Genomic DNA, 24,621 nt, shown 5'->3' with positions numbered 1-24,621 from the left:
AGAGTTCAAGAAGACCAAGGTCACAAGAGGATAATTTGATAGTGGCCAAAATGTCTCCTTTATTAACTTTGAACATTGCTCGATAAATGCTGTTGGCTTTCCCTTGTTATCTCACTGTGGGCTGCACTGGATTGTGTGCATTTTGACATAGGATCTCCTTTCATTCCCATAAGCTGATTGTAAATTTGCAATTAATTTTAATGGAAACAGGATCAACTCATTAGTCCCAATTCTGCAAATATTTAAGCATGTGAGTAATATTGTGTGAGCAGTCCCATTGCAAATACTGACATGGATAATATAACCTATATAGTGTGACCGTATTTTTTCAAATGCTTCAAGAAAGCTAAAATTACTTTGAATGAGTGCCTCTGCCATTTAAAAGGGACACTGGTAGTAGAAACACTGAAGTCTGTGTTTCACATTCAGCTTCTTTCAGCAGTGGAGTGTCACGGGCACACATACACGGGCACACTGACGAGCTGCAAACAAAGCATGGACACGGGGAACACAGCTGGGCTCTCACTAAGCAGCTACATTGCTGCTTACAATCATAGGTCTGACACAGTTCTGGTGCCATTTGTGTTCCTTTGCAATCAAAGGCATCAAGAACATGTGCTGAAATTGGAGAACGCTCTTATTTTTGCTGGTCTGGCTACCATAAGGAAAACAGGGTGTTCACTCCGATCCATTATTTGCTGGTACCTTCACAACTGATTCCTTTGGGATTTTTTTCACCTAGTTGTCCGTACCGACAGCCTGAAAGGGAGAAGAGGTCGGCTGCCTTCCAAACCAAAGAGCCCCTTACAGCAAGAACCCTCTCAGCCCTCCCCGCCCTCTCCTCCCATCAGCATGATGAATGCCCTCGTTCGAGCTTTAACCGACTCCACGCCCAGGGAGCTGGACTATTCAAGAGTATGTCTCACTTTTCTTTCCCTATTTGCTTTCCGCACAGAAATGATTTGCAAGCTGCGTTTCTCCTTACCAGCTGGTTTGCCAAAATGAAATTAAGTGTGAAATTTGGATGAGGGTAGGAATCGGTCCAGCCAGCCGTTGTCTTTTCATGATAGATGGACAATGAGAGGAAAGGAAGTGCAGTAGATATTAGTGTTAGTAACTATTCATTGTGAGGGTCTCAATCACAAAATAATTTAATAATCTGCAGAATATTCAGTGGCTGAGTGAAGGGAAAAATGTGTGGATAAATAGAGCATTCTTCTTGCGAAAAGGCTGTGCCAAAACACGATCAATTATGATGTCATTGATTAAGCAGGAACAGTACTTGTATGTCCCATATCTTAACCTCAGTTTTCTGAAGGCTAAAATTTAATACCACTTCCCTAATATTCAGATAGAAGGCTTGCAGAGTGTGACACTGGATGGAGGGGGCCATTCCTGTCGAAATTGATAGGATTTTTGCCATTATTCAAAGAGGAACAGGGTTGGCTTTGGATACCCCAGCATAAATATTCTGCCAGTTAAACTCACATTTTTAAAACAAGCCTTTTAAAATTAAAATTCTGAAAAATCAGCAAAGCTTTACCAAAGATTCTGTATTTTTGTAACCTTGTTCTTCAATGTATCATAGTCATAATTTAAATATTAATGGAATATTCTGAAAGCTGAAAAAATGTTCTGTAGTTATTAAAATACAGCATTGAAATGACTTGTTAAATACAATTTTTTAGGCAGGTTGATAAAGGATAAGAAAAAAACCTACAGCTATGGGAAAACAAGATCAAATTCTTCCCCCTTAAGCAAATATAATTAAATTTGAGATTGTAAAAAATAGCAGCTGTACTCAGACAATAACTCCATTGGCCATTTATCACTTGTTGCTAAGTAATATTTAATCCTAAAGCATATTTACCACAATTATATAAAAATTACATTATGCTATTTTAGACTATACTTATATATATAATTTAGCAATTGTAAGCATGCTGTAATGTATTTTTTTCAAACTAATCTATAAATATTAAATCATTTAATTTTCAAGTTGTTATCAAGGATCTAGCTGTTCAGTGTCTGACAACCTACTCTGGGGAGAATGCATTAGCAATATCTGCATGTATCTTAACTTACCCAGAATGTCTCAGGGGTCATTCTGCAAATACCAAGGTGTGTGACGAGCTCTTTAGTAGAAATCTGCTGGGTTCCACAGAATTACAGGAGTCTAGGGGCCATAGTTTGTATTTATTCATTGACATAAAGTTCTTTTTTAATTTACAGAAAAATGAAAAAAATTGTGGACTTTTACGTGACTTTTCTCTTTGTCCTACAGTTATTGTATTTCTTTTAATGAAAACAACCCACAGATTTAATTGTTGAACAATTCTGTTGGACATTACAGGGAGCATATGATTGACAGTAAATTAATTTAGTCATGGTAGCTAAAAGATTAAGTACAATTATCTGTTAGAACATATTAATATCTAAGTTTTTCTTTACACTAAGATATATAATAGTCTGTTATGCCCAGTGGTACTGAAATGACAAAAATATTCTACAAGAAATTAGTAGACCTTTATGTTTTTCAAAGACCTTTATACTTATTTTGAAAAGTTAGGGGATGTCAGAAACAAATGCTGTGTAAAGAGCAAGATGAACTGAATTTAATGAAACATGCCATAAACACACTGCAACGCTAAAATATTCCTATGAAGAACAATCCTGTGCCTGTAAAGACTAACTCACGGCATGTCCAGCTAGGCTGTGACCCTGCTGAGCACCACAAATGGGCAGATCTGGAAACCTGGCTTTGGAGCCAGCCCTGACACTTCTGCAGATACGACCTTAATGTTTAGCACGGTCTTCATGTTTACAAGCTGTAATATCTTGACCGTCTTAAAAATACTGATAAAAGTTTCAGAGAAAAGTGTGTATCCCTTCCCTCCAGAAAACCCTGCAGGCACACACACGCACAGAGCAACCCAGGAAAAAAAACCAAAACCAAAAATAAATTATAAAAGCTACAAACTTTACACCAAAACATTGGGAACAGTTCTGTTCAGAACATGGCTGCTTTTCATCTCAGCACTGGTTTTAACTTACCAGTCCACAGCAGTGGTATATTTAGGTACTTGGTTTCAAAAGGCAATTGCCAAGGGCCGTAGTCTGGTCTCACACCTGTTTACTGGTACAATTCCCTGAGTTTACACTTTTAAGGAAGTGAGATGGGAAACAGACCCTATATCTTGCCATTCTTATTCATGCAGACTAGGCACCAGCATAAATAGAAATGTTGCCTTTTCAGAGGGGGAGTGCAGCATTTAGGCAATAATCCCCCCCCTTCCTGGGCTACAAAATTAAGCCCACATCGTGGCTTTTGGAAAAATGAGCACAGGCTTTCATCTGTGCAGAGAAGTTATTGTTAGGCTTTTGCAGCTGTAGCCGTCGATGAAGGACTGATGAAAGCAGGCAAAGGGCAGAGCTACGTTGTGCTATCGGGCTTCCCAACCTCAGGCTTTCCAAATCTCTTCATATATAACGTATAAGTTAATGCTGCTTGCTACATATGCAACCCCCTCCTTAAGTAACAGTCATATTTCATTTAACTCCCAAAGGAGCTCCAAGGAAGGGAGGGAGGCAGAGCTTTGTCTTTTGTCTTTCCCCTGGTTTGCCTCCAGTTTGCATAGGGCAGGTTTAGAAATGCAGATCGGAGGGAGCCCTTCCGTCCTGTGGCCTCCTGACCAAGGGCAGGATTGCCAGCTGTCCTGGTCACAAGTTAGGTCAAATATCACTTCTTCTCCATGGAATAATCATGGAAAAACCCCACAGTTGTGGTGCACAAAACAGAAACATAGATATTGTTTATGGTTACTTGTATCCTCCTAAGTCTGTTACAGATAAATAATATTTTATTTTAACAACTCTTTGTAAGTGCTAATACTTTATAGTGAGCATTGATGTATTGCTGAAAATTATACAATTCCATATAATCTTTTACCTTTCTTCTAAAATTGCTCTCATGGGATAGACTATAATAAAAAGTACAGGTTATAATTTTTTTAGATGCATTTAATTTGATTCAGTGCCCAGCATGGGGTATACGACACCGTAGCATTCACAGTTACACGACATAATGCAGCATTCAGCTTCATTAGAAAATGTTAGAACTTTTCCTTACTTTTGCCAAAGGAATGTTTTCTAAATATTGGGAACAAATTAACACCTGGCATAATTACGCTGAGTTGTGAAGAGTTATATTTACAATGAACCCATTCAGAATGGGTAACATCTTTTTTAATTTCCTTTTCTTTTCCTTCTTTGCTGCTTAAAGGATAAAGAATATGTCTTCGGTTAACAATACCTGTCATGAGGCAGGAGTTTCCATCAGCCTGTTTAGTTTCCCTGTGTAGTAAGAAAGAGTCATAGGTCAGCCTCTGTGTAGCAAAGCACATCTCCAAGAGCCAAAAGGCACACTTGTTGTGGCTTGCTCTGCAGCTGCACTTCTAGAGGGTCCAGAATATGCAAGGTCTCTGAAAGAGCAAACTGTCTTTTTTTACCCATTAATTACCTGTGTCCATCTTGCTGCAGTCCAGTGCCAGGAGTAGTTGATTCTTGCTGCTTGAACATCCTCAACTGCTCCATTCAAGTGGGGGTCTGAACACATAAATGATGCAGCACACAGATTTTTCTACTGCTACTGCCTATCTTCTCTGTATTGTGGGCTCTACCTGCCTCAGTGTCACAGGATCCTTAGGAGCAGCTGAGGCAAAATGTTTCTCCATATGAACTTTACAAGAAGGATTGCACATGCTTCACCAGCTGATCAGGCATGTGAGCTGGAAGTTACCGTGAGAAACTGATGCAGTTAGTGTTGGGTAAGCAGAACAGAGTCACTAAGAGCTAATACCAGGACCCAGATACAGACAGAGTTCTCTAGGATTGCTGTGGTTCTCCCATCAGTCCTTGAGGACATTGTGTCCTTCATCCCTTACCTGCCAACTGCAACCAGCTCCATCTAGGAGAGGCAGAGTACAGGACAGCTACCTGAGAAATTCGTTATGCTGTCCCACCTCTCTGTCCTGCACAGAGGTGACTTTTGGGTTGTAGTTAGCAACTTGGGTGATATCTGCGGCCCACAGTTGTAATATGGTCCTGGGTCCTCCCAGGCTGCCAGACCACTGTTACTGATGGGGAAAGAGCTTTTTGCTGCTTCCACTCTGGCTTGGAGAGTTGCTAGAGTGGCCTTTGGGCTGATGGACTCAAGCCTAAGTGCCTGTGGGAAGTTTCCAGAGGGTATGCAGGCTTCTTTTAGCCGTGGAGGCTATCTCAGCCTTTCTTTGGCTGAAGCCGTAAGAGAGAGTGGGTATGAAGTCTCTCCCAGAAATAACTCAGCAGGTGTCCAATGATGAGGATGTTACTACAATAAATGCTACATTATTCAGTACCTGCTCAGAAAAACAGCAGCACTTTCCAAGTGCAGAATTGGGCTAAGCCACAAAAGCTCCTGTTGTATTTTCTGCCAAGAGAGAGAGAGCAGTGTCAAAGGAGTGACAGGGATCCACTGGTGATGAAGTAGGAGATAGCAGGGAGGGAGCTGTCAGAGGGTCACAGGGAAGCTGAGCAAGCTGAGACTGTCAAATGGTTGTCTGGAAGAGTTATGGCCACATAAGCAGGATAATAGGTTCTGCTGAACCTCAAATGCTTCAATTTGAAGGATAAGAGGTGATATGGGGCAGCTGGTTTACTTTGAACCAATTCTGTATTCAAATGAAGCAATGCTGCATGTGTCAGATAAAACGTGATTTATCTTATGTGTCTCTATCACTGTCAGATAAAATGCACTTTGTGAGGTTTTGGAAGAAATCTGCATTTCTGACATACTCAGACAAATTCATCAATGGGAAAAGTGTTTCATTGTAGTAAGCCAAATAATGTTCCTCTTCTAGTGTGATGCAAATTATCCTACCCACCAGGTTTCTATTTCTGTTTACTAATAGCATATAGGTACTTGTAAAATGTGATATTATATTTTAGTTATAAATTTGAAATTACTTCTATACACATGGAAATATTTTTGTAATATCTATCTGAATAGCAAAATGCCTGTAGGTAACCAAATAAGTAGGTAGATGTTGAGCTATTTTTATGTCTTTATAAATAATACCAGCTTTGCCACAGAAGGAAATGTTGTCGGGCAAATAATGCTGTATGTTTCACAGAATGCCCTTAAATGCATATAACCTTGATTTCTGTGGCTTTCCTTTTAGTACTGTTCCACTGATCAGGCTGCTGCAGGCACAGATGCAGAACATGTACAACAGTTCTATAATCTTCTGACTGCCTCCATTGACATAACTAGAGGCTGGGCAGAAAAAATTCCAGGATTTACTGACCTCCCAAAAGAAGATCAGACATTACTCATAGAATCAGCTTTTTTGGAGCTGTTTGTACTAAGACTCTCCATCAGGTAACTATTTATTTAATTTCCTCTTAAAATGATGTGAAAAATCATCCATCTGAATATTTTTAAGGAATAAATATGGTGCTGTCTTTGAACATTGTCATTTGTACCAAAAAAAAAAAAAGGCACAAAAAATCACCAATGTCTGCATACAAAGGATATGATGTTTAATTTGTTTTACACTGCAGGAAAAATCAAGAAGGTGATTTAAAAAGAGGTCATAGGTGTCACTAATGTGCTTCTTTTATTTGATCTGTCCCATCTTCTTCCTACACTGTAACCAAAATTGATTCTCAGGCATTATTTGAGCACGTCTGCTTCATACCCATAAGTATGAAATATAGAAACACGCTTCAAGTATGAAAGGTTTTTTTCTTTTCCCTTTGTCATCTGTTTTGGAAAGGGATGAAGAAGATTTAAAATCTTTGTACAGATTGGTTTTCTTCTTATACTAAGTCATTTAATAGAGTGAGATGCTGTTTGTCAGTCTAGCACTAGTTAAGACACTTTACCAAATCCACTTTTAGGAACTGGTAAAATTGCAGACTGGTGATTTCAGTTATGCCCTTGCTTATTTAGGTTGAAAATTACCTTTGCATGTATTTTTTTAACAAAAATATTGGTAATGGAGAGGGAAGAAGAGGAGAGCTTAGCTGTAATTTCTCTCTTGCACACAGGTTTTCATATAAAAGAGTTTATGCAGTTTATATTGTCTTGCATTACTGTGTGTGTTCTCCATTGTTTTGCCTTGCCAATTTTTACAATCTGAGAAATGCAGATGATACTAAGTAAATGCTGAGAGTTGCAGAACCTATCTTTTTATTAGCTTTGTATGTCAAAATGCACTCACTTAGTATTCCTTTGGTTCGAACATACAGTATTTAATGCAAAATGTCTTCTCTGTTTATGCCTTTGGGCAGGACCAAAATCTTAACTAATTAGACAGTCTACACCACATGCTACAGCTAACCTCAGGCTTATAACTCTACCAACTAAGCAATCACAGAAGCTTGTTTGCTGTACTTTGGCCCCAAGGGAGAAACATATTGTCAAACGTGAATGCCCACATATGTCTCAGGATAATATGCCTTGGATTTTAAATGACAGACACTTCAATACTGGTTATGCATTTTTCTGTAAAGTAGAAGATGCATTTATAATTTTTTCAATTGTTTTTATTTGAGGTCTGATACTGCTGAGGATAAGTTTGTATTCTGCAATGGACTCGTGCTTCATAGACTTCAGTGCCTTCGTGGATTTGGGGAGTGGCTCGACTCTATTAAAGACTTTTCCTTAAACTTAAAGAGCCTTAACCTTGATATCCCAGCCTTAGCAAGTCTATCAGCTCTAACTATGATTACAGGTAAGTGCTTCTTTGTTAACAGAAAGCTTCAGATTCTAGTGCTTTGCTTTATTGTAGGTTCAAGCAATTTAAAGTTAATTTGGCTATATTCAAGGTGAAGTAATAATGATTTTTAAGCACTAGCATGACCATATTGAAATTGTGGATTAGCACTAGGCTATCACACACCCCTCTTAAAATGTAATCTATTTCTTTGCAGCTTTATTGTTTTCTTGGAGTAGTCTCTAAAAAGCAAACTGCTTCCAAGCAAATTGTGTAGCTCCTACAAAAATATTCAAGGTACTTGCTGAAATCCCAGAAAATCTTAATGAAATTACCATAGCTAGGTTTTCTGTGTAGGAATAGTGGAATATCAAGGTAGATTGAGACCTAGAAGGTGTACAGCTAGCATAGCTCATCTCTCAGCAAGACAGCTAGACCAACAGGAGTGCCCCATGAGGGCAGGCAGGCTGCTCTTGGTAGCCAAGCTAGCCTAGGTATTCCATGTACTGCTTTTCTGAGAGAGGAAAATCAGAGAATAATGAGAAAAAAGTCACATTCCGCAGTTGTACAAAGGTTTTGGGTGTGCATGTGACCATATGACACTTTCTGCCTGCTGGGGTGAACAGCAGGAAATTAATGTCAGAATCTGCCAAATCCGTCCAGTAAGTACAAAATAGGGGAACATAGCATTTTAAAGTGTAATTTTTGCTTTCCTAAAACAATGAAGCCACTACATACCTGGGGCATCTGGCAGTAGAAGAGTCATGGCTGATGGCAGCAGAAGGAGTTGGGAGAAAGGGTGTCTGACAACCACACAGCAGAATTTGGAGCAGAAGTCATCTCCACAAAGAACCTCACACTCATATCAGAAAAACTGGTAGTTTAAGAGTGCAGCTGTGTCATCAGTGTGAGACAGGGCTTCAGTGTGCCCTGAGCTGGGGATCTTCCCAGGGATGCTTATAAGCTCCACTGGGATAGATATTGATTTCCTTCTGCGTTTCAGGCATCCACTATTTTGCAGGCAGTGGCCTCAACAGTACAAGCTGTATTCTTCATTTTACCTGGGATGAGATGATGTCAGGGCAACCCTGAGATGAAACACTCGATGACAGATATAAAAAATAAAATTGGCCAATTCTTGCTGACGTCTGTGGGGCCAAGATTTTGAGTTCAGAGTTTGTACCGTTGCTGCCTTCTTGCATTTTGGTGGAGGGTTAGTGTATGTATGTAGCTCTTTGTTTCTTAAGTATTTTCAGGTTTTTATTAATTTCTGTTAATTTCTTCGGCCGTTGGAAGGGGTATTTTAAGGTCCAGATTCTGGTTTCTTTGATAAAACATTTAAGACTAGAATAACTCATTGGAGCTGCTTTACTCTGTATAAAAAAAATCCTGAAATGGGTGGTATGTTAAAGTCAGAAAGAACATTCCAAATGTCTTTTTTTTTCTCCTGCATATATACATCCCCTGCCATATGTTCACACCTACTTACATATATGAACTGTAAACACCTACATATATATGTATGTGTATGCAGACTTGTATATATACATAATGTATTTATGTATATATATGCTTTTAGATATCTCTAAATCAAGGACAGGTGCTGTCCCTCTCTCTGTATATTTACATACAGGCATATATGCTCATATATATAGACCATATGAATGATTTAAATGTTCTATTATATATGAGATACGTCTTTTTTAGGTAGCCACAGGTAGTGTGTTCTTAATTATCCTGCTGGAGACCCAGAGCATTCAGGTTGATGAACAGGATTCCTAACAAGCTAAGTGAATGTAGCAAAAGCAAATGTATTAGAGGAAACTTGCTCCCCTTACAAACCCGTGTTCTGTTTTAACATGGTAATTTGTTCAGTTAAGCACTGCTTGCTTGCCCTTACATAATGAGTCAAAGTTGTCCGGTGGCTGGCTAATTTCACCCTAGGATAATTAGAAATAGGTTTTAATTGGATACATCCCACATTTCTTCCTTTCGTTGATCACAACATTTCCAGGAGTTTGCTTTATTTTGTTGGTCTTCGCAAAGCTTCTAAACAAACAGAAGCAATTGTTGCCTTTAAAAAGAGACAATTTCTGTACATAGAAGCTTTTAAGATTTTCTCTGTCAAGCTTCTCTTGATTTTCTCTCCTGTGTGAGGTGGTGTTTAAAATTATGTTGTTTTCTGTTTATTCTTTTATTTTATGAGGCTGGTTTATCTCTGCTGATTTAGTCTAAGGACAGCATGTATTTTCATGTGATCTAAATTAGACCAAAGCTCTAGTGACTTATAGTCACAGGTTTCATATGTCCAAGGGCAGTTAGCTAACTCAGGGACTCAGCCAGAAATTTGGTCACCTGAAAACAGATAGCATAGTATAATGATGAACAATATTAAAAAAAAAAAAAAACAAAAAAAAAACAAAACAAAAACCAAACAACAAAACAAAACATGTAAGAGGAAACCAGGTGATTCTAGCTATTGTATTGAAATTATTTATTCAGGAAAACCTTGAGATCTGGCTCTGATGTGGTGTTCCACAAGAAATGGCTTCTTGTCTCCTCCCTGCAGTTTGAGTACAGCAAGCCATGTGTTGGTTTTCAGCTAGTCACACCAAGAGAAAAAATTATAAAGAGAAAATTTGGAAAGATGAAACCTGAAGAAGTCTGAAATGTTGAACATTTTTAAACATTGTTTTGAGGCTTGGCTTAGATTGATATGGGTGATTTAGGTGTATTCTTTATCTCCAGGGAGGGCACCCTTTCCTCCTGTAATGCACTGTTTGTTGGAGGCAATGGGTCGTTGGCAAATGCTGCTCCAAGCCCTTTCTATTAATCAGACCAAGAAAGAACAACCTTTCCCAGGAGCATGGATTATCCAATTATTGAGTACCGCTGTCTTTTGTCTTAAGACAATTTGATATATTTCATGGGCCACAGAATGGCTGTTGTGTCTGATGTTTTGTGGGCAAGCTGGTCATCAGAGGGAAACCCAAGGCCCTGTCTCTGGTCTGATTCCAACAGGAAGGGAATCTGACCACGGTTCTCCGATGTTCCAGGTGGATATGTGTGTTGTTAGGCTTCAAAACAAGAAAGAGTGGGAAAGCTTTCTTTTGTGAATCTAGTTGTTTACCTTTAGTAACAATACTGCAAAACCAGAATGCTGCCTTGAGCAAAATTTTCTTGATTATCGTGCAAATTGCTTATGACTTGATGGTTTAACCAAAAAAAGGGAAAAGACAACATCCCTGTGATCTATAGTAGTCATAGCCTGTTTTAATACTGTACAGCATCTTAGGTAACATCAAATGCAAGAATTGTCTTTCCAGATAAAGAAAAATTTCTTCTGGAAATAATGACCTGTTAATTCTTGATTTCATGAGTGCTGTCCTTAGCCCAAACAAAGATGAGCTCTTAGAAAGCAAACCCTCTTGTTTACTACTAATCTTCGGCAGTTTTGCTGAGGGAGAAGAGTAAGAGGAGTTACTACTTTTTTTCATGTATTCCATCTGTGTTCTTCAGGAGTGACAGGGAGAACTAACATCTGTCTCCCAGTGAAGGAAGAGGGAATAAATGTAAAATTCAGTGTTGGAGACTAAAAGACATTCCACTGGTCCCAGTGTCCTAAGATAGACTGAAGGCTGTTCCTTCATTTTGGGATGTCAAATCGTCTCCCCAGTAGTTCTAATGACCATCAGTTAACCCTGCTGACTTGTTTGGAGCTGCAAATCTCCATGTCCTATCCCAACCACAGCTGCAGATAACAGCTAGGATGCATGGTTATAGGCATATAGGGTCATTTGGTTTTTTCAATGTAGTTCGCTACATTGCTTGCTTTGAGTAAAACTAAAGACGTACAATATTTTGCGTTATATATTCCATTAGAAAGTCCTTATATGTTTGCTTTTTCTATCTATTTTATGTGTCCGGAAATCTGTGGTATGTTGCCTAGAAGGAAAAGCATTATGTCAGATTGCTGATGAATTTTCGAGTCCCCTCTCAGATAAAACATCAGATTAAAAGGGTACCCAGAATGAAAGAAGTGGCATCTGGTTTGCTGTGGAGACTTGCAAACAGTTGACTTAGAACTCTGTAATGCCAGAATACATCTTTTTACTGTAAGGTGTTCCTTCAAGATCTTCCTCTCTTTGTCTCTCTTCTCTCTTTTACTTCCTTTAGTTGGTTTAGAAAGGCTGGACACAACTTCCTCCAGAGCATATGAGTGTTGCTGTAAGCATCACTCAGAAGAAAGTAGGTAGGAAATAACACATGACACTCACCTCACATGCCTATGAAAGTTAAAAAATTACTGGTCTGTCATGTTCTTCTCTTTTGGATCACTCATTCTGTTGGTATCTAGCATCTAATGAGCTAAAGAAGAGTGCCAACAGGGAAAGGAAAAGCTGGTCATCTTGGGTCAAGTTCTGTTGTTAATTCCACATGGACTATTTCTATGAGTTTAGTGTGTTCATGGATCTCAGGCATTCCTGCACAGTCACTCTGTGATGCACTGGGTAGTGTTGAAGATGAAGCTTTGCAGAGTAGACTAGATTTTAACTCAGCCTATGCTTGAAAATGCTTCCTAAACTTCCCAAATGACCATTTGTAAATTTTTATTTAAACTGTGTGAAAATAGAAATACTGAGAGTTCAGTGCAGATCATCTCAAGGCCACATTCTAATTTAGCCTCCAATTTCTGCCTGCTCTAGAACTGCTAGTGTTTTCTCTCTCTCTCATTCTCCTCGTTGATTAGATTTTCCTCTCTGCCCCTTCCTTTCTCTATCCACATCAAACCATTATTATTTTGCCCACTTGACACTCTCAGTGGGATGCTGCTGAGTACAGAGCATGCTAGCCCTTATTCAGCCAAGCTCTTTCAGCATGTGTTTTATTTTAAGTGTGTTACAAACCAGCCCAGAACCACTGTATATATATTGGACTTATTTACACTCCTAATGCTTTGTTAGACTGGCACCAGACCACTGAAGAATATTGTGAGGTTTCAATTAATTAGGAGTTTGTGTTTGTCTTCCTGCTGTTGGGCTTTCCGTTCCAGTTTACAAACACAATTTTTAGCACCATCAGTCATACCAAGAAACAGTAATGAGACCAGTCTGGCTAAAAAGGGTATGACTGCTGCAGTTCCTCCTGAACATGAGTTTGTCCAACCTCCCAACAGAATCAGACTTACCTACTCTTCAGCAGCAGATATCCTTCAGTCCTCTTGCCAGGATATCCTCTGGAGTGGGTGCTTCATGTGCTGGGTCTACATACAAGCAGGTGGCAGACTGGAGGAGTGAGGAGAGCTAGTTATAAAAAAAAAACAAAAACCTCCAGATTGCATTGTCTGCCTTCCCCCTGCCACTTGCTGAGGGAAATACTGTCAGCGTCAAAGTAAAATACTCACTCCTCCTTTTCCACTCCCACTTCTTTGTTGAGGCAAGAACTCTTTGCTTCTACAGCAACCAGCAGTCTCTGTGTTATATTGTGGTTTTCTTAAAAGAGGGAGCAAACTATGGTGTTCTGTGTGGCCACTCATCCCACCTGACTTTAGGTACCTGGCAGAGCTGATGGAGAATACAGGGCACCTCCAGAAGATAATTCATGCATCTAAAATTTTAATAATCTTCTAAAAATGCCCATCCTTACATTGATGTTAGGAGGTGAGAGGTCTATGCACCAAGGTTGGAGACCGTTGTGAAATGTCTGAGAGTTAGGCAGAATAAATATGGGCCACACTGCAGCAGGAAAAGAGACTCTTGGATCTACCAAATTGCAATGTTCCCATGTCGTAGTGTGTGCATGAGAAAGCTGTAGGCAACTGAGCCTTGTGCTTATTTGAGTTATAGAAAGGGAAGAGGAATGTGAAGGGGGAAGAGAAAATAACATAATTACATTGAAACCAAAACAATCAAGAGGCCTATTTTAAGTCTGCAGTGTTTCATCCGTTGCCTTTCTGGACACCTCAGAATTAACTGAGACTAAAAATGTGTCACCCTGTGACACAGAGTGCAGAGCCCAGGGTCTGTGAGGTACTCACACTCTCTGAGAGGCATTTTCTGTAAAGGTAGTGCTCAGTCTGCCTGACCCTGGCATGATCTTCCTCTGGTCAGAGGTTAGGGAAAGAGAGACCAGCACAGCTGGTGATGGATTTCTTTGCTTTCTTCCTGTTGAGTTTTTTCTGATCAGTTTAATGATAGCACAGAACCACATTCAGCTTCCCGGGAAAAGGAAAAAGGTGTAAAAAACTTGCCGTGCTCAGTTTACCAGGATGAGCTAAGTTTGCAGAGCTTTAGAGGCAAGGCTTTAGATGAGTCATTTTTGACAGCATCTTTGCCATAAATCACCGTTTTTCTCACAAAAATCAGTGATGTCCTAAAACACAGTCTTGGTTTGTTACAGGCTGAGAAATCCTATATTCACTTTACACGTGCCTTTGTCATTATAAGAAAGTCTGACTACAATAATATTTACACATCTCCTCAATCAGTTAAGAGACAATCTGTCTATTTTGACCAGCTGTACTTCTTGGGATAAATCTTGGCCTTATCATTCCCACGTGGATAAGAACATTATGTGGAAGACAGCAAATTATTAGAGGCCCTCGGCTCCAGTGCCACTGCACACCCTAACCACAGGGGCCTTGTGCTGCTCCCTCTAGGTTGTATAAGAAAGTCTATGGGTCTTTATGCAAACAGAACTGGGAGTTCTGTGAAAAAGGCAAGAAAATGTGTTTCCTGTTATTTGAACCCTGTTAAATCTAAACCTTTGAGCAAATTAGGCTCTAGATGATGCCTCAAGTCTACCATGGAGAGGAGCCTATTCTAAGATGAGTGAGTTCTTCAGAAAGCAGTTGTGTTCTAGCACCAGAGACTGCAGTGCCAGTGCATGGTGCATGCAGTGTGCTTCCCTAACAGAGGGGCTTCCACATAGATGGCTTTGACTTTCTATGGATGCCTTAGGAATTTTAAACTGAAACCCCTAGAAGCAGTTCTAGGCATGAGGAATTAACCCTTATGGAGATTTGCAAGCAGAGAAGGCCATTGTATGGCAATTCACTCAGGGGAGGACAATTTTGTTGATCAGGGAGTGCTTCAGTATTATAGCACCAGAGTTTAAGGACAGAGTATCTCTTAATTCTGAATTTCCATGATTTCATTATGTAAAGTAAGGCTACTAATATGATAATCTTTGCATACATAGTGTTTTGCCTCAGTACATTTCATGGCTATTCACAAAAGACATGATTTTTTCATGAAACCTTCTGAACTTGTCAGTGGGAGACAAGCTGTTTAGTTCTGACTGGAAATGCTAACAAAGTTGCTGCATGCTCCAGAGCCAGAGATAATTTTTTATACTCTGCAGCATGGTATATACCTACTGAGACAGTGGTTTGAAAATTGTAAATGAAATTTTATCTACAAAAACATCTTCACTTACACAGCTAGGAAACAAAATAGATTAAAAGATGGTAACTCTTCAAAGATTGCAAGATTAATTTAATGTCCTGCAGATTCTCTCAGTAGGCTAGTGGTTAAAAAAAAAAAAAAAAAAAAAAAAAAGCCCCACAGCTTTTCCAACCTGTATAAAATATTTATCTGCCAAGATTTTTAATGGGAGAATCTGCCTAAGTATTTACTCTCAGTGACCTGTATAGTTAAGGCTTACATAATTACACTATACACCATTTACTGGAAAGGCTTTAAATATTCATTAACTTCTCATGTTTTAATGTAAACAAGGCACTTAGAATACCTAGGGTCTTTAATTCCTGCAAGGTGAAAATGATGTCTGAAGCAGATGTCCCTGGTTGGATAAGTGTTGCTTTGAAACAACAGGGCAGATTGATGGTACTTAAATGCTAGAGCACAGTAGCTTCTGGACAGAGATGTCCATGTCTGCACGTCTCTGATTTTGATCCCAAACCAGTATTATTCAGAAGGTAACTCTGCCTAAGTAAATACAATTGGGGAAAAAAAAAAAAAAAAAAAAAAAAAAAAAAAAGAGTGTAAAATGGGTGAATATCAGTGGGAAACCAGAAACCAGACCTTTGCATTTCTGACTGCCCTCATTGACTCTTGTCTGTTTTATTGGTTTGTAAAGAGTATCTAAGCCAAAACAGGCAGTGAGCAAAGAGTTTATGTACACAGGCCTGGGCAAGGCACCCCTGCACATGGTGTAAGCATTACTCCTGCTTCTGGAAGTGAGGAGAACTGTAGTCTTTTCACTGTTCATTAGGGGACAGACAGAGGACATGTCTGTTGCTTGCACCTCCTGGCATGGAGGAACAAGACTTGGGGTCAGTGGGCACAATGTGGCTTCGCGTTGCCAGGGGTGGGAGAGAAGCCCAGGGAAGGAGATGACTTCAAAAGCATCAAACACATGAACTGCCACAATTTCTCCTTATCCACTGCTGTCATTGTTTTATATATCCAATTGACTTAATATAACCTGCATTTTCTTTGATTACCTTATCTGGCACAATTCTATTTCATGTGTGAATTATTATAACTTTGCTGTGAAGCCATTTCTTACTTACCTGTGTATTTCAAAGTCAGAGGCAAATGAATATATGCTAAATTTGAAATTTTACTTCTGAATTTTTTTGTTCTGATTTTTAAATTCATCCACTTACCCTTGATAGGAAACAACACAGAATTCTTTCCCATGTAAAGAGCCTGCTTTTAATGAATCACAAATCTGATTCATTCTACTTATGCTTCAAGAACTGTGAATGCATTTAACATCATTGTAGTATTTTAAAAAGATATTTGAAGGGGAACAAACCCCAGCTCTCTTTCCTTTTAGGGGTGCTGAGGGTTTTGTGACGGATAACGTAGCAGCTGTTCAGGCATTGCTCACTCAAAGCAAAATAGTTAACTTCCAGGCTTCTTTTATCTTAGAGCTTTTAAAGATGAATAAACTAAAAAGCAGCAGCTGATCAAAATAACAAAGGGTAGTAAGGTGCCTTTAGTTTCTTATAAGAGTGTCTGCAAATTCCTGGTGGAATTCTAGGCCGGGCGCTGATGGAGCTAGCTAAAGATATTGATCACCACTTGAATTCACTGAATAAATAATGGTTGCCATAGTTATTGAGCATTCACAACTGGTGGGGAAGCACGGAAATCTCCAAAACACCTCCTGTGATAGTTTTGCTGGAAAATCACCCAATTAATTCTGTCTCATATCATGAAAATTATAGATACGCAGGATGCTTGGATTCCTGTACCAGAATTTCAGTCATAACTGAGCATCTCTGTCGCCTGTTTTAGTAAATAAAGAGAAAAAGGAACTTGCCCTCTCTTATTTTGTGTGGCAAAAAGGTTAACTGACACTGTGTAACCCCAGCTGTTCTGAGAAATCTGCACTTTTAGAGCACTTTTGGCTCCGAGTTCCCGAGTATGCACCTGGGTTACGCCTAAGAAAACACATTCTCTGCATTTGTGATAGGGATGCTAATGTGGTTTTTTTTCTCTGGTTTTGCAGAACGACATGGATTAAAAGAACCAAAGAAAGTGGAAGAGCTATGCAACAAGATCACAAGCAGTTTGAAAGATCACTTAACTTTCAGTTGCCAAAACAAAGGACAACCGCTCGAGTCTGCAGAGCCGAAGGTACTGGGTGTTCTGGCTGACTTGCGTTCTCTCTGCACACTGGGACTGCAGCGCATCTTTTACCTGAAACTGGAAGATTTGGTGCCAGCCCCTTCCATCATCGACAGGCTGTTTCTGGACACCTTACCCTTCTGAGTCAAAGCACCCTCCTGAGAGGCAAACGCCCACCAGAGCAGGCAAACGGATCGTGACTTATAGCTAACATTTCTGCCCTCACTTAACAGAAAAGCCGCTCCGAGTCTAACATGAGGTCTTTTCTGGCGCTTTGTCCTTACAACCTGAGGCCTGAAACTTACTGGCTTACTGGTTTGGGGTTGTGTTCTTTGTTTTCTTTTGTGTGATTTGGGTTTTTTAAATGGCTAATATGGCACTTTTGGACAATGCTATCCCAGCAGCAGTAAAAGGTTAATATGACTGTTTTAAATCTGTTGTTTAACACCTCATAGTCTATGAGGAGTAAAATTGTAGACGCTGTGTTTGAAAGAACAGCAAATTGTTGTTTGCCAGGGTAGTATGTGTTTTGTGAGGATACCTTTACCATACTTCCTGCATCAAGGGCACATACATCAGCACAATCTAAACAAAAATTCACTTTTTTATCAAAGTACATTCAATTAAACATTTCATACAAATCAAATATAGCAAAATGACAATGGCTGTTAGCTCCCATGTTCAAGTGCAATTTTTTAAAGTGCTGTCTTACTAAGTCTCGTTTATTAACTAATTTATTTTACTAGGAAAACAAACAGAAGAAATCAAGGGAGAAAATTACGTGCACTAACTTACCTGACAGAGTTTTCCAAACTTGATTCCATGTAGCGTGACTTATTGACAAATGTATGTGGAAGACACGGGAGCAATTGTGGCTCAGTTGTTCCTTAGCTAAGGAAACCCGAGTAAGTAGTGATTGGAGCATACAGGGTCAGTATCAGGGATAGTTCAGTTCTAGACTTCTAACACGAGCGACTTGTTAGTAAACAGACAGAAGATGGTTTTCAAGAACAAGCAAGTCTTGTAAAATAGTATGAATGTAAGTGCTAGGAAGGATATAGTGGGCTGCGTTTAAACATTCCGTGTTCGTACTCCTTTTTGTATGTTTATACTGTTGATGCCATATTAATATGAGATAATTTGTTGCATAGTGTCTTTATTTGTATAAATGTTTGTATGCATGGTATATTGTAATGGCTTTGCCTGTATTTATTGCAATGACTGCCAGCTCATGGGAACCCTGTTACACATGATAACTAAATGGGGTGTTCACACTGACTCAGATACACCAGTTGGAAAACTATATACATATATATAATGTGTATGTATATATATGTATATACCTATATTTGTGTGCGTGTGTGTGTGCGCGTGTCTTTTTATTAACCATTTGTATATAAAATATCTGTCAAATCACAAGCAGAGTTGTTTTACAGTTTATTTGCAGTGACTTCTAAGGCAGTACTGTTTAGCACTTTGATATTAAAATCTTGCTCATGTTTTGCTAAATTCAAATAATATTTAAAAAGTTCAGTTCTAAAAAACTTTATATGCACTGTATTAAGTCAAAATTTTGTTGGTCATTTTGCTAAAGAAATTTTTGAATGTCAACCTGATGTCACTGTATCTTTTGTTAGCTTTAAACATTCTAGCTTTTGTCTTTTTTTAAACTATGCTGTTTATATGGAAATTAAATTATACAATCAAACAGATGCCAAATGAATTGCCTAATTGCTGCAAAGGATAACCCAGATATCGAGTCACTGTATGGTTTTCAAAAAGTAATCTGGTATTTTATCACTTACTATGTTTGGATGTGCTTTTATGAAAAAATTATTCTTATATCAAGATTTATAGTAGTGTCAATAGGGAAACAGACTTCTAATCACTATAGTTAATATTTCTGGTTTACCTGCAGATAATATTTGGAAAAGTATTGCTTTTTGTATTGACTTTTAAGCTTATGTGCAAACATAATAGCATAATTAAATATCAGAGAAGCTAATGTTTCTTGTAGGTTGCTGTAACAAGCCTGACCAGCAAGACAAATATATTTTGACTGAATTTGCTTTTGTATATACTAAATATATATATATACATATATATATATATACACACACACTCACACACATGTGCGCATACAAAAACATACAGACATAAAATCAAAAAAAAGAATGTTTGCTTTTGTCTCCTTGTGTAAGACACAAGGTCCCTTGAGAAATTACTTTTATCTAGGGACAAATCCTGCCAGGTGCTGAGCACTAGCCAGACAAGGGCTTGCAGGAGCTTTTTTGCGAGTGGGCCCTTATCAAGGATTTTCAAGCAAATCAGCATAGTACAGTAAAATTGCTTTTTTGTTGGGCAAGGTTTATTTATTAAGTGGAATGTGAGTGGGAGGAAGCAGGTTGAGAGCCCCGTGTGAGATTTCACGTAGTCTGTGTCCTCCAGTCTTCCATAGATAGTCTTAGCTGTGATACTCTCCCAAATCCCACCATCTGTGGAATTGTCCTTCATGTCCACTTCAATACACTGATTCATCCTAGAGTACAACCGGTGACCTGTCACAGTGGTAAAAGAAAGAGTTAATGCAGAATAAATCTACTACTATTCTTAGAGCTCTCTCAGTGTGAACATGCCTTTGTCTAGGCAGAATTCAGGAATATATCAGGTGTTAAGGGAGAGTGCCTTGCTTTTATTTCAGACAAACGTGTCTCAAGAGTTTCTTCACTCAGCTAACCACAGTACTTTTTTTTTTTAATTTCTTTTTCTTTTTTTCTTCTTCTCTTTTTTTTTTTTTTGTGGTGTTAACCTGTGGGTTGAAAGAAATGCTCATGTACATATACAATGTAAATTAAAATTATTAAATTGAATAACATTTTTTTCAGAGGCCCCATGTGTGTTGAATAAGTATGCTTAATTCTGTTAAAATCTGATGTGAATTTTTTATCATTTATAAAACATTAAAAAAATTGTCTACTTGAGTCTTAAAAGTGGAAAAATTGGTGAAGCATGCTTAAGAACACTGGCAATTTAATGGCTAATCTTTTGATTAAAATAGCTTTTATATAAATACATGCCTGCAGTATCTGGTTATGCAATCTCAATTAGATACTGAGAGCTGGACCATGGTTTGTCACAGAGGTTGAACCACTCGTAGACCAGAGCAGAGAGACTCTTCACCCCTCACTGTATTTCTGCTCCATGACAAAAAGGGATTATAGTTATTCCAGAGCAGATGAGGCTGCAGAGAAGGGAGTGGATGCTACAGGGCTCATAGCACCTCTGTCTGGGCAGAAAGGACAGAGCTCTCATCCCCTATTCAGCCCCTTTGCATCCGTAAATTCTGCTAAGGCATTGCTCCAGCAGGCACCCGCATCATTTTCTTCAAATGTGCATCCAGCTCCTTTCCTTACTGTGCCGTTGCTTTGCAGGAGGGATCGCTTATCCCCTGCCAGACAAAACTGTTTGGCTACAAATGCATTTCCAACAAATGCAGTCATGAGAGGCATCTGCCACTATTCCAGGCATCGCCAGGAGTACGGATGGCTCCGGCACACCTCCGCGAGAGCTGTTCTGCAGGAGCCGCTCGGCTGGAGGTCACATCAAATGATGGGCTGGGCTGGGCTGCAGCACTGGCAGCCCCTTCCTTGGAAACGTGACAAAATGAAAGGTTGTGCTAACTCTTCCAAATTATATTCTGTTTGGGTGGGGGGTTTTCTATGCCTTTTTTTTTTAATTTAAACTACAAATTTTATGATTGTTAATGACAATGAGTTTTGCATATTAGCCCCCTGTTGAGCAAAATATGCAGAACTCAAGATCAAGCCACACCAGGGTCTGAACTTTCACCCTACAAGACAAAGTTTATCCTTACTAAACTTACAAGTATCTCAATTTGTAATTATTTTAGGGCCTCGTGTCCTTAGACATGAGAACAGGTCTATGTCCTGATCTAACCTGCGCTTGTGTCTTTATGTGTGCCTTGTTGTGCCCATACCCCTAAACCACATCAGCAGCAGAGGCCTTGCTAAGGGATGTGATGCCCCATGGTTGATTTTGGCAGTTGGAAGGTTGGGCTGAGTCAGGAATATAATAGCGGGTTCCTCTTGTAGCAACCACCCTTGGGCAAGAGACTATCAGAGACTATCATAAAGGCACCCAAAAATTAGGAACTTTGACTAGAGGTGAGTCAAATCTCTTCCTACAGCTTTCCTACTTTTTTAACATTCAGATACAAAGTAAAATTTCAGTTATGCTGTAGAAAGGAGGGAGAGAGGGGTTTAACTGTATAAAATTAAGCATGGTTGTAGGAAAAATTGGCAACACCCTTGTGGACACTGAAACATGTCTTTTGATTAATTATTTGTATTATAGCAACACCTAGAGGCCACAACAGAGATCAGGACCCCATTTTGCTACCTACTTTAATTAGCACCTCCAATACCCACCAAGGAGAAGCTCCAGTCCAAATAGACAAAATAAAAATAAATAGGAGAATGCCAACCCAAGGGTGTACAGCATCTCAGTCATAGAGTTGGAAATAAAACCTTCTGTTTGCTGAGCTAGTGACCAGTGAATGCTCTTACTTAGTTTTCTTTCCATTACACTGACACTGTATTGAATTATGAAAACATGATAAATCATTGACAAATTAAAAATAACCCAAGTATTCAAACTGACCTTTCTTACCCTGCTCATGAAGTCATCCATAAGACTATTCAAAATCCTGGGCAATCACGTGTTTTGTCAACCAAACTAGATCGTATTTAGAAAAGAAATACTTACCTGTCCTTTATTAAATGAATGAAGTAAACCGTTAGGAATATTGCAAGATATGGATTAAACAATAATTAATAATGGACAAAAAGTATTAACTTTTAAAAATGCCAAACCATTGATGTAGTAATTGAATAAATGGGGTGGGCATCAGTTAATCAAATTAATAAGCAGAGGACATATTTGAGAATTGTATTCCAGACCTGCGTTTGTGAGTATTATCAATGCAGTGATTTGTGCAATAAAAGTAAAAGAAACTTGTTTACCAAATGGAAACACTTATAGCAAACTTTATTCTGGGATTTTTTTTTTAGCATTAGTCATCTTTATGTTTATGTTCATAATTTGGAATGTTCTGGTTGCATTTGATTATAGAAGGAGTTTAAATACTTGAAATTGGTATATAGCTGTGAAAGTCAAATGAGATAAAGATTCTTACTCTACAAAACCAAGGATTTTCTGTATAAAGAAGCATGGTATTGCACCTTATGCTGGTTTTGGTTGGGATAGAGTTAATTTTTGTCACAGTAGCTGGTATGGGGCTGTGTTTCAGATTTGTGCTGGAAGCAGTGTTGGTAACAAAGGAATGTTTTTGTTACTGCTGAGCAGAGCTTACACAGAGCCAAGGCTCTTTTTGCTCCCCACCCTGCCAGTGATAAAAGCTGGGGGGGTACACAAGAAGTTGGGAGAGGACACAGCCAAGACAGTTGTCTCCAATTGACCCAAGGGATTTTCCATACCATACACATCATGCTCAGCAATAAAAACTGGGGAAAGAAGAAGGCAAATGGGGATATTCAGAGTGGTGGCATTTGTCTTCCCATGTCCCAAGCATGACAGAGGCCTGCTCTCCTGGGCATGGCCTGCCCATGGGAAGGGATGAATGAATTCCTTGTTTTGCTTTGCTTGCATGTGCAGCTTTTGCTTTCTCTACTAACCTGTCTTTACTTCAACCCAAGAGTTTTCTCCCTTTTGCTCTTCTGATTCTGTCTCCCAGCCCACCAGTGAGGAGTGAGCAAGTGGCTGTGTGGGGCTGAGTTGCCTGCTGGGGTTAAACCATGGCACAGATGTAAATGATGTTCTGTATATGGCAGGATCCTTATGTGCATACAGTGAAACTACTCAAGTAGTACAACATTTTAAAGTCATGCCAAAGACAAGACATTGGGAAAAAAAGGTGCTTTTTTTAACATTCTTTAGTATTTCCATAGAATCATTGAAACATTTAGGTTGTAAAAGACCTCCAAGATCACTGAGTTGAACAGTTAACCTAGCACTGCCAAGTCCATGTCCCCAAGTGCCACATCTACATGCCTTTTAAATACCCCAGAGATGAGGACTCCATCACTTTTTTGGACAGCAAATTTGAGTGCTTGAAAATCCTTTCAGTGAATATATTTTTCCTAATATCCAATCTATACCTTTCCTGGCACAACTTGAGGCCATTTCCTCTTGTCCAGTCGCATTATCTGGGAGAAGAGATCAAACCCCACCTTGCTACAGCCTCCTTTCAGGCATTTGTAGAGAGTGATAAGGTCAACCCTGAGCCTCCTTTTCTCCCCAGACAATCCCAGCTCCCTCAGCCACTGCTCAAAGCACTTCCCATCCAGACCTTTCAACAGCTCCATTACCCTCCTCTGGACTTGCTCCAATGCCTCAATGTCATTTCTGTTCTGAGGAACCCAAAAGTGAACTGGGGATTTGAGGTGCAGCCTCAGCAGTGCCAAGCATGCAGGGGTGATCCCTCCTCTGGTCCTGCTGGCCTCACTATTCCTGATCCAGGCCAGGATGCTATTGGCCTCCTTGGCCACCTGGGCCCACACTGGCTCATGTTCAGCCACTGTCTATCAGCACTCCCAGGTCCTTTTCCACCAGCAGCTTTCCAGCCACTCTGCCCCCAGCCTGCCTGGGGTTGTTGTGACCCAAGGGCAGGACCCAGCACTTGTTGAAGCTCATACAATTTGCCTCAGCCCATCAATCCAGCCTGCCCAGATCTCTCTACAGGGCCTTTCCGTAGATCAGTATTCCTACCCAGTAGATTGATATTCCCACCCAACTTGATGAGAGTCTGCAAACTTACTGAGGGTGCACTCGATCTCCTCATCCAGATCATTGATACAAATATTTAACAGAACTGGTCCCAACAGTGAGCCCTGGGGCCACTGTGACCAGTCATCAGCTGGGTGTTATCCACTCTCTGAGCCTGACCATACAGACAGCTTTTCATCCAGCAAAGGATACACCCATCCAAGACATGGGAAGCCAGTTTCTCCAGGAGAATGTTGTGGGAAATGATGTCCAAGGCTTAACTGAAGTTTAGGTAGACAAACATCCACAGCCTTTCTCTAATCCACTAAGTGAATCACCTTCTCATAGAAGATCAGGTTGGTCAAGCAGGACATGCCTTTCATAAATCCATGTTTTCTGGACTTGATCCCCCAGCTGTCCTGTATATGCCTCTTGCTGGCACTCAAGATTATCTGCTC

The 24,621-nt window shown here is 39.5% G+C and overlaps 1 protein-coding gene across 3 annotated transcripts in view; it reads left to right on the top strand.

Moving 5' to 3' along the window:
- Window positions 1-20,429, top strand: part of NR4A3 (nuclear receptor subfamily 4 group A member 3) — a 29,579-nt gene extending 9,150 nt beyond the window's left edge. For 2 of the 3 annotated variants that reach the window (XM_066327912.1, XM_066327903.1), the window contains 4 exons: window positions 743-915; window positions 6,219-6,418; window positions 7,597-7,775; window positions 17,241-20,429. In XM_066327912.1, the coding sequence (XP_066184009.1) occupies window positions 743-915; window positions 6,219-6,418; window positions 7,597-7,775; window positions 17,241-17,503 (815 nt within the window). In that variant the 3' untranslated portion in view covers window positions 17,504-20,429. Of the gene's footprint in view, window positions 1-742; window positions 916-6,218; window positions 6,542-7,596; window positions 7,776-17,240 lie in introns of those variants that run through there. The other variant, XM_066327921.1, reaches the window with a different exon arrangement.
- The last annotated feature ends 4,192 nt before the right edge of the window (window positions 20,430-24,621 follow it).

Source organism: Sylvia atricapilla, chromosome 1, assembly GCF_009819655.1.
Source record: "Sylvia atricapilla isolate bSylAtr1 chromosome 1, bSylAtr1.pri, whole genome shotgun sequence".
Classification (NCBI taxonomy): Eukaryota; Metazoa; Chordata; class Aves; order Passeriformes; family Sylviidae; genus Sylvia; species Sylvia atricapilla.
The sequence above is the reverse complement of the archived record's forward strand: the minus strand, read 5'-3'. Positions and strand labels throughout refer to the sequence as shown.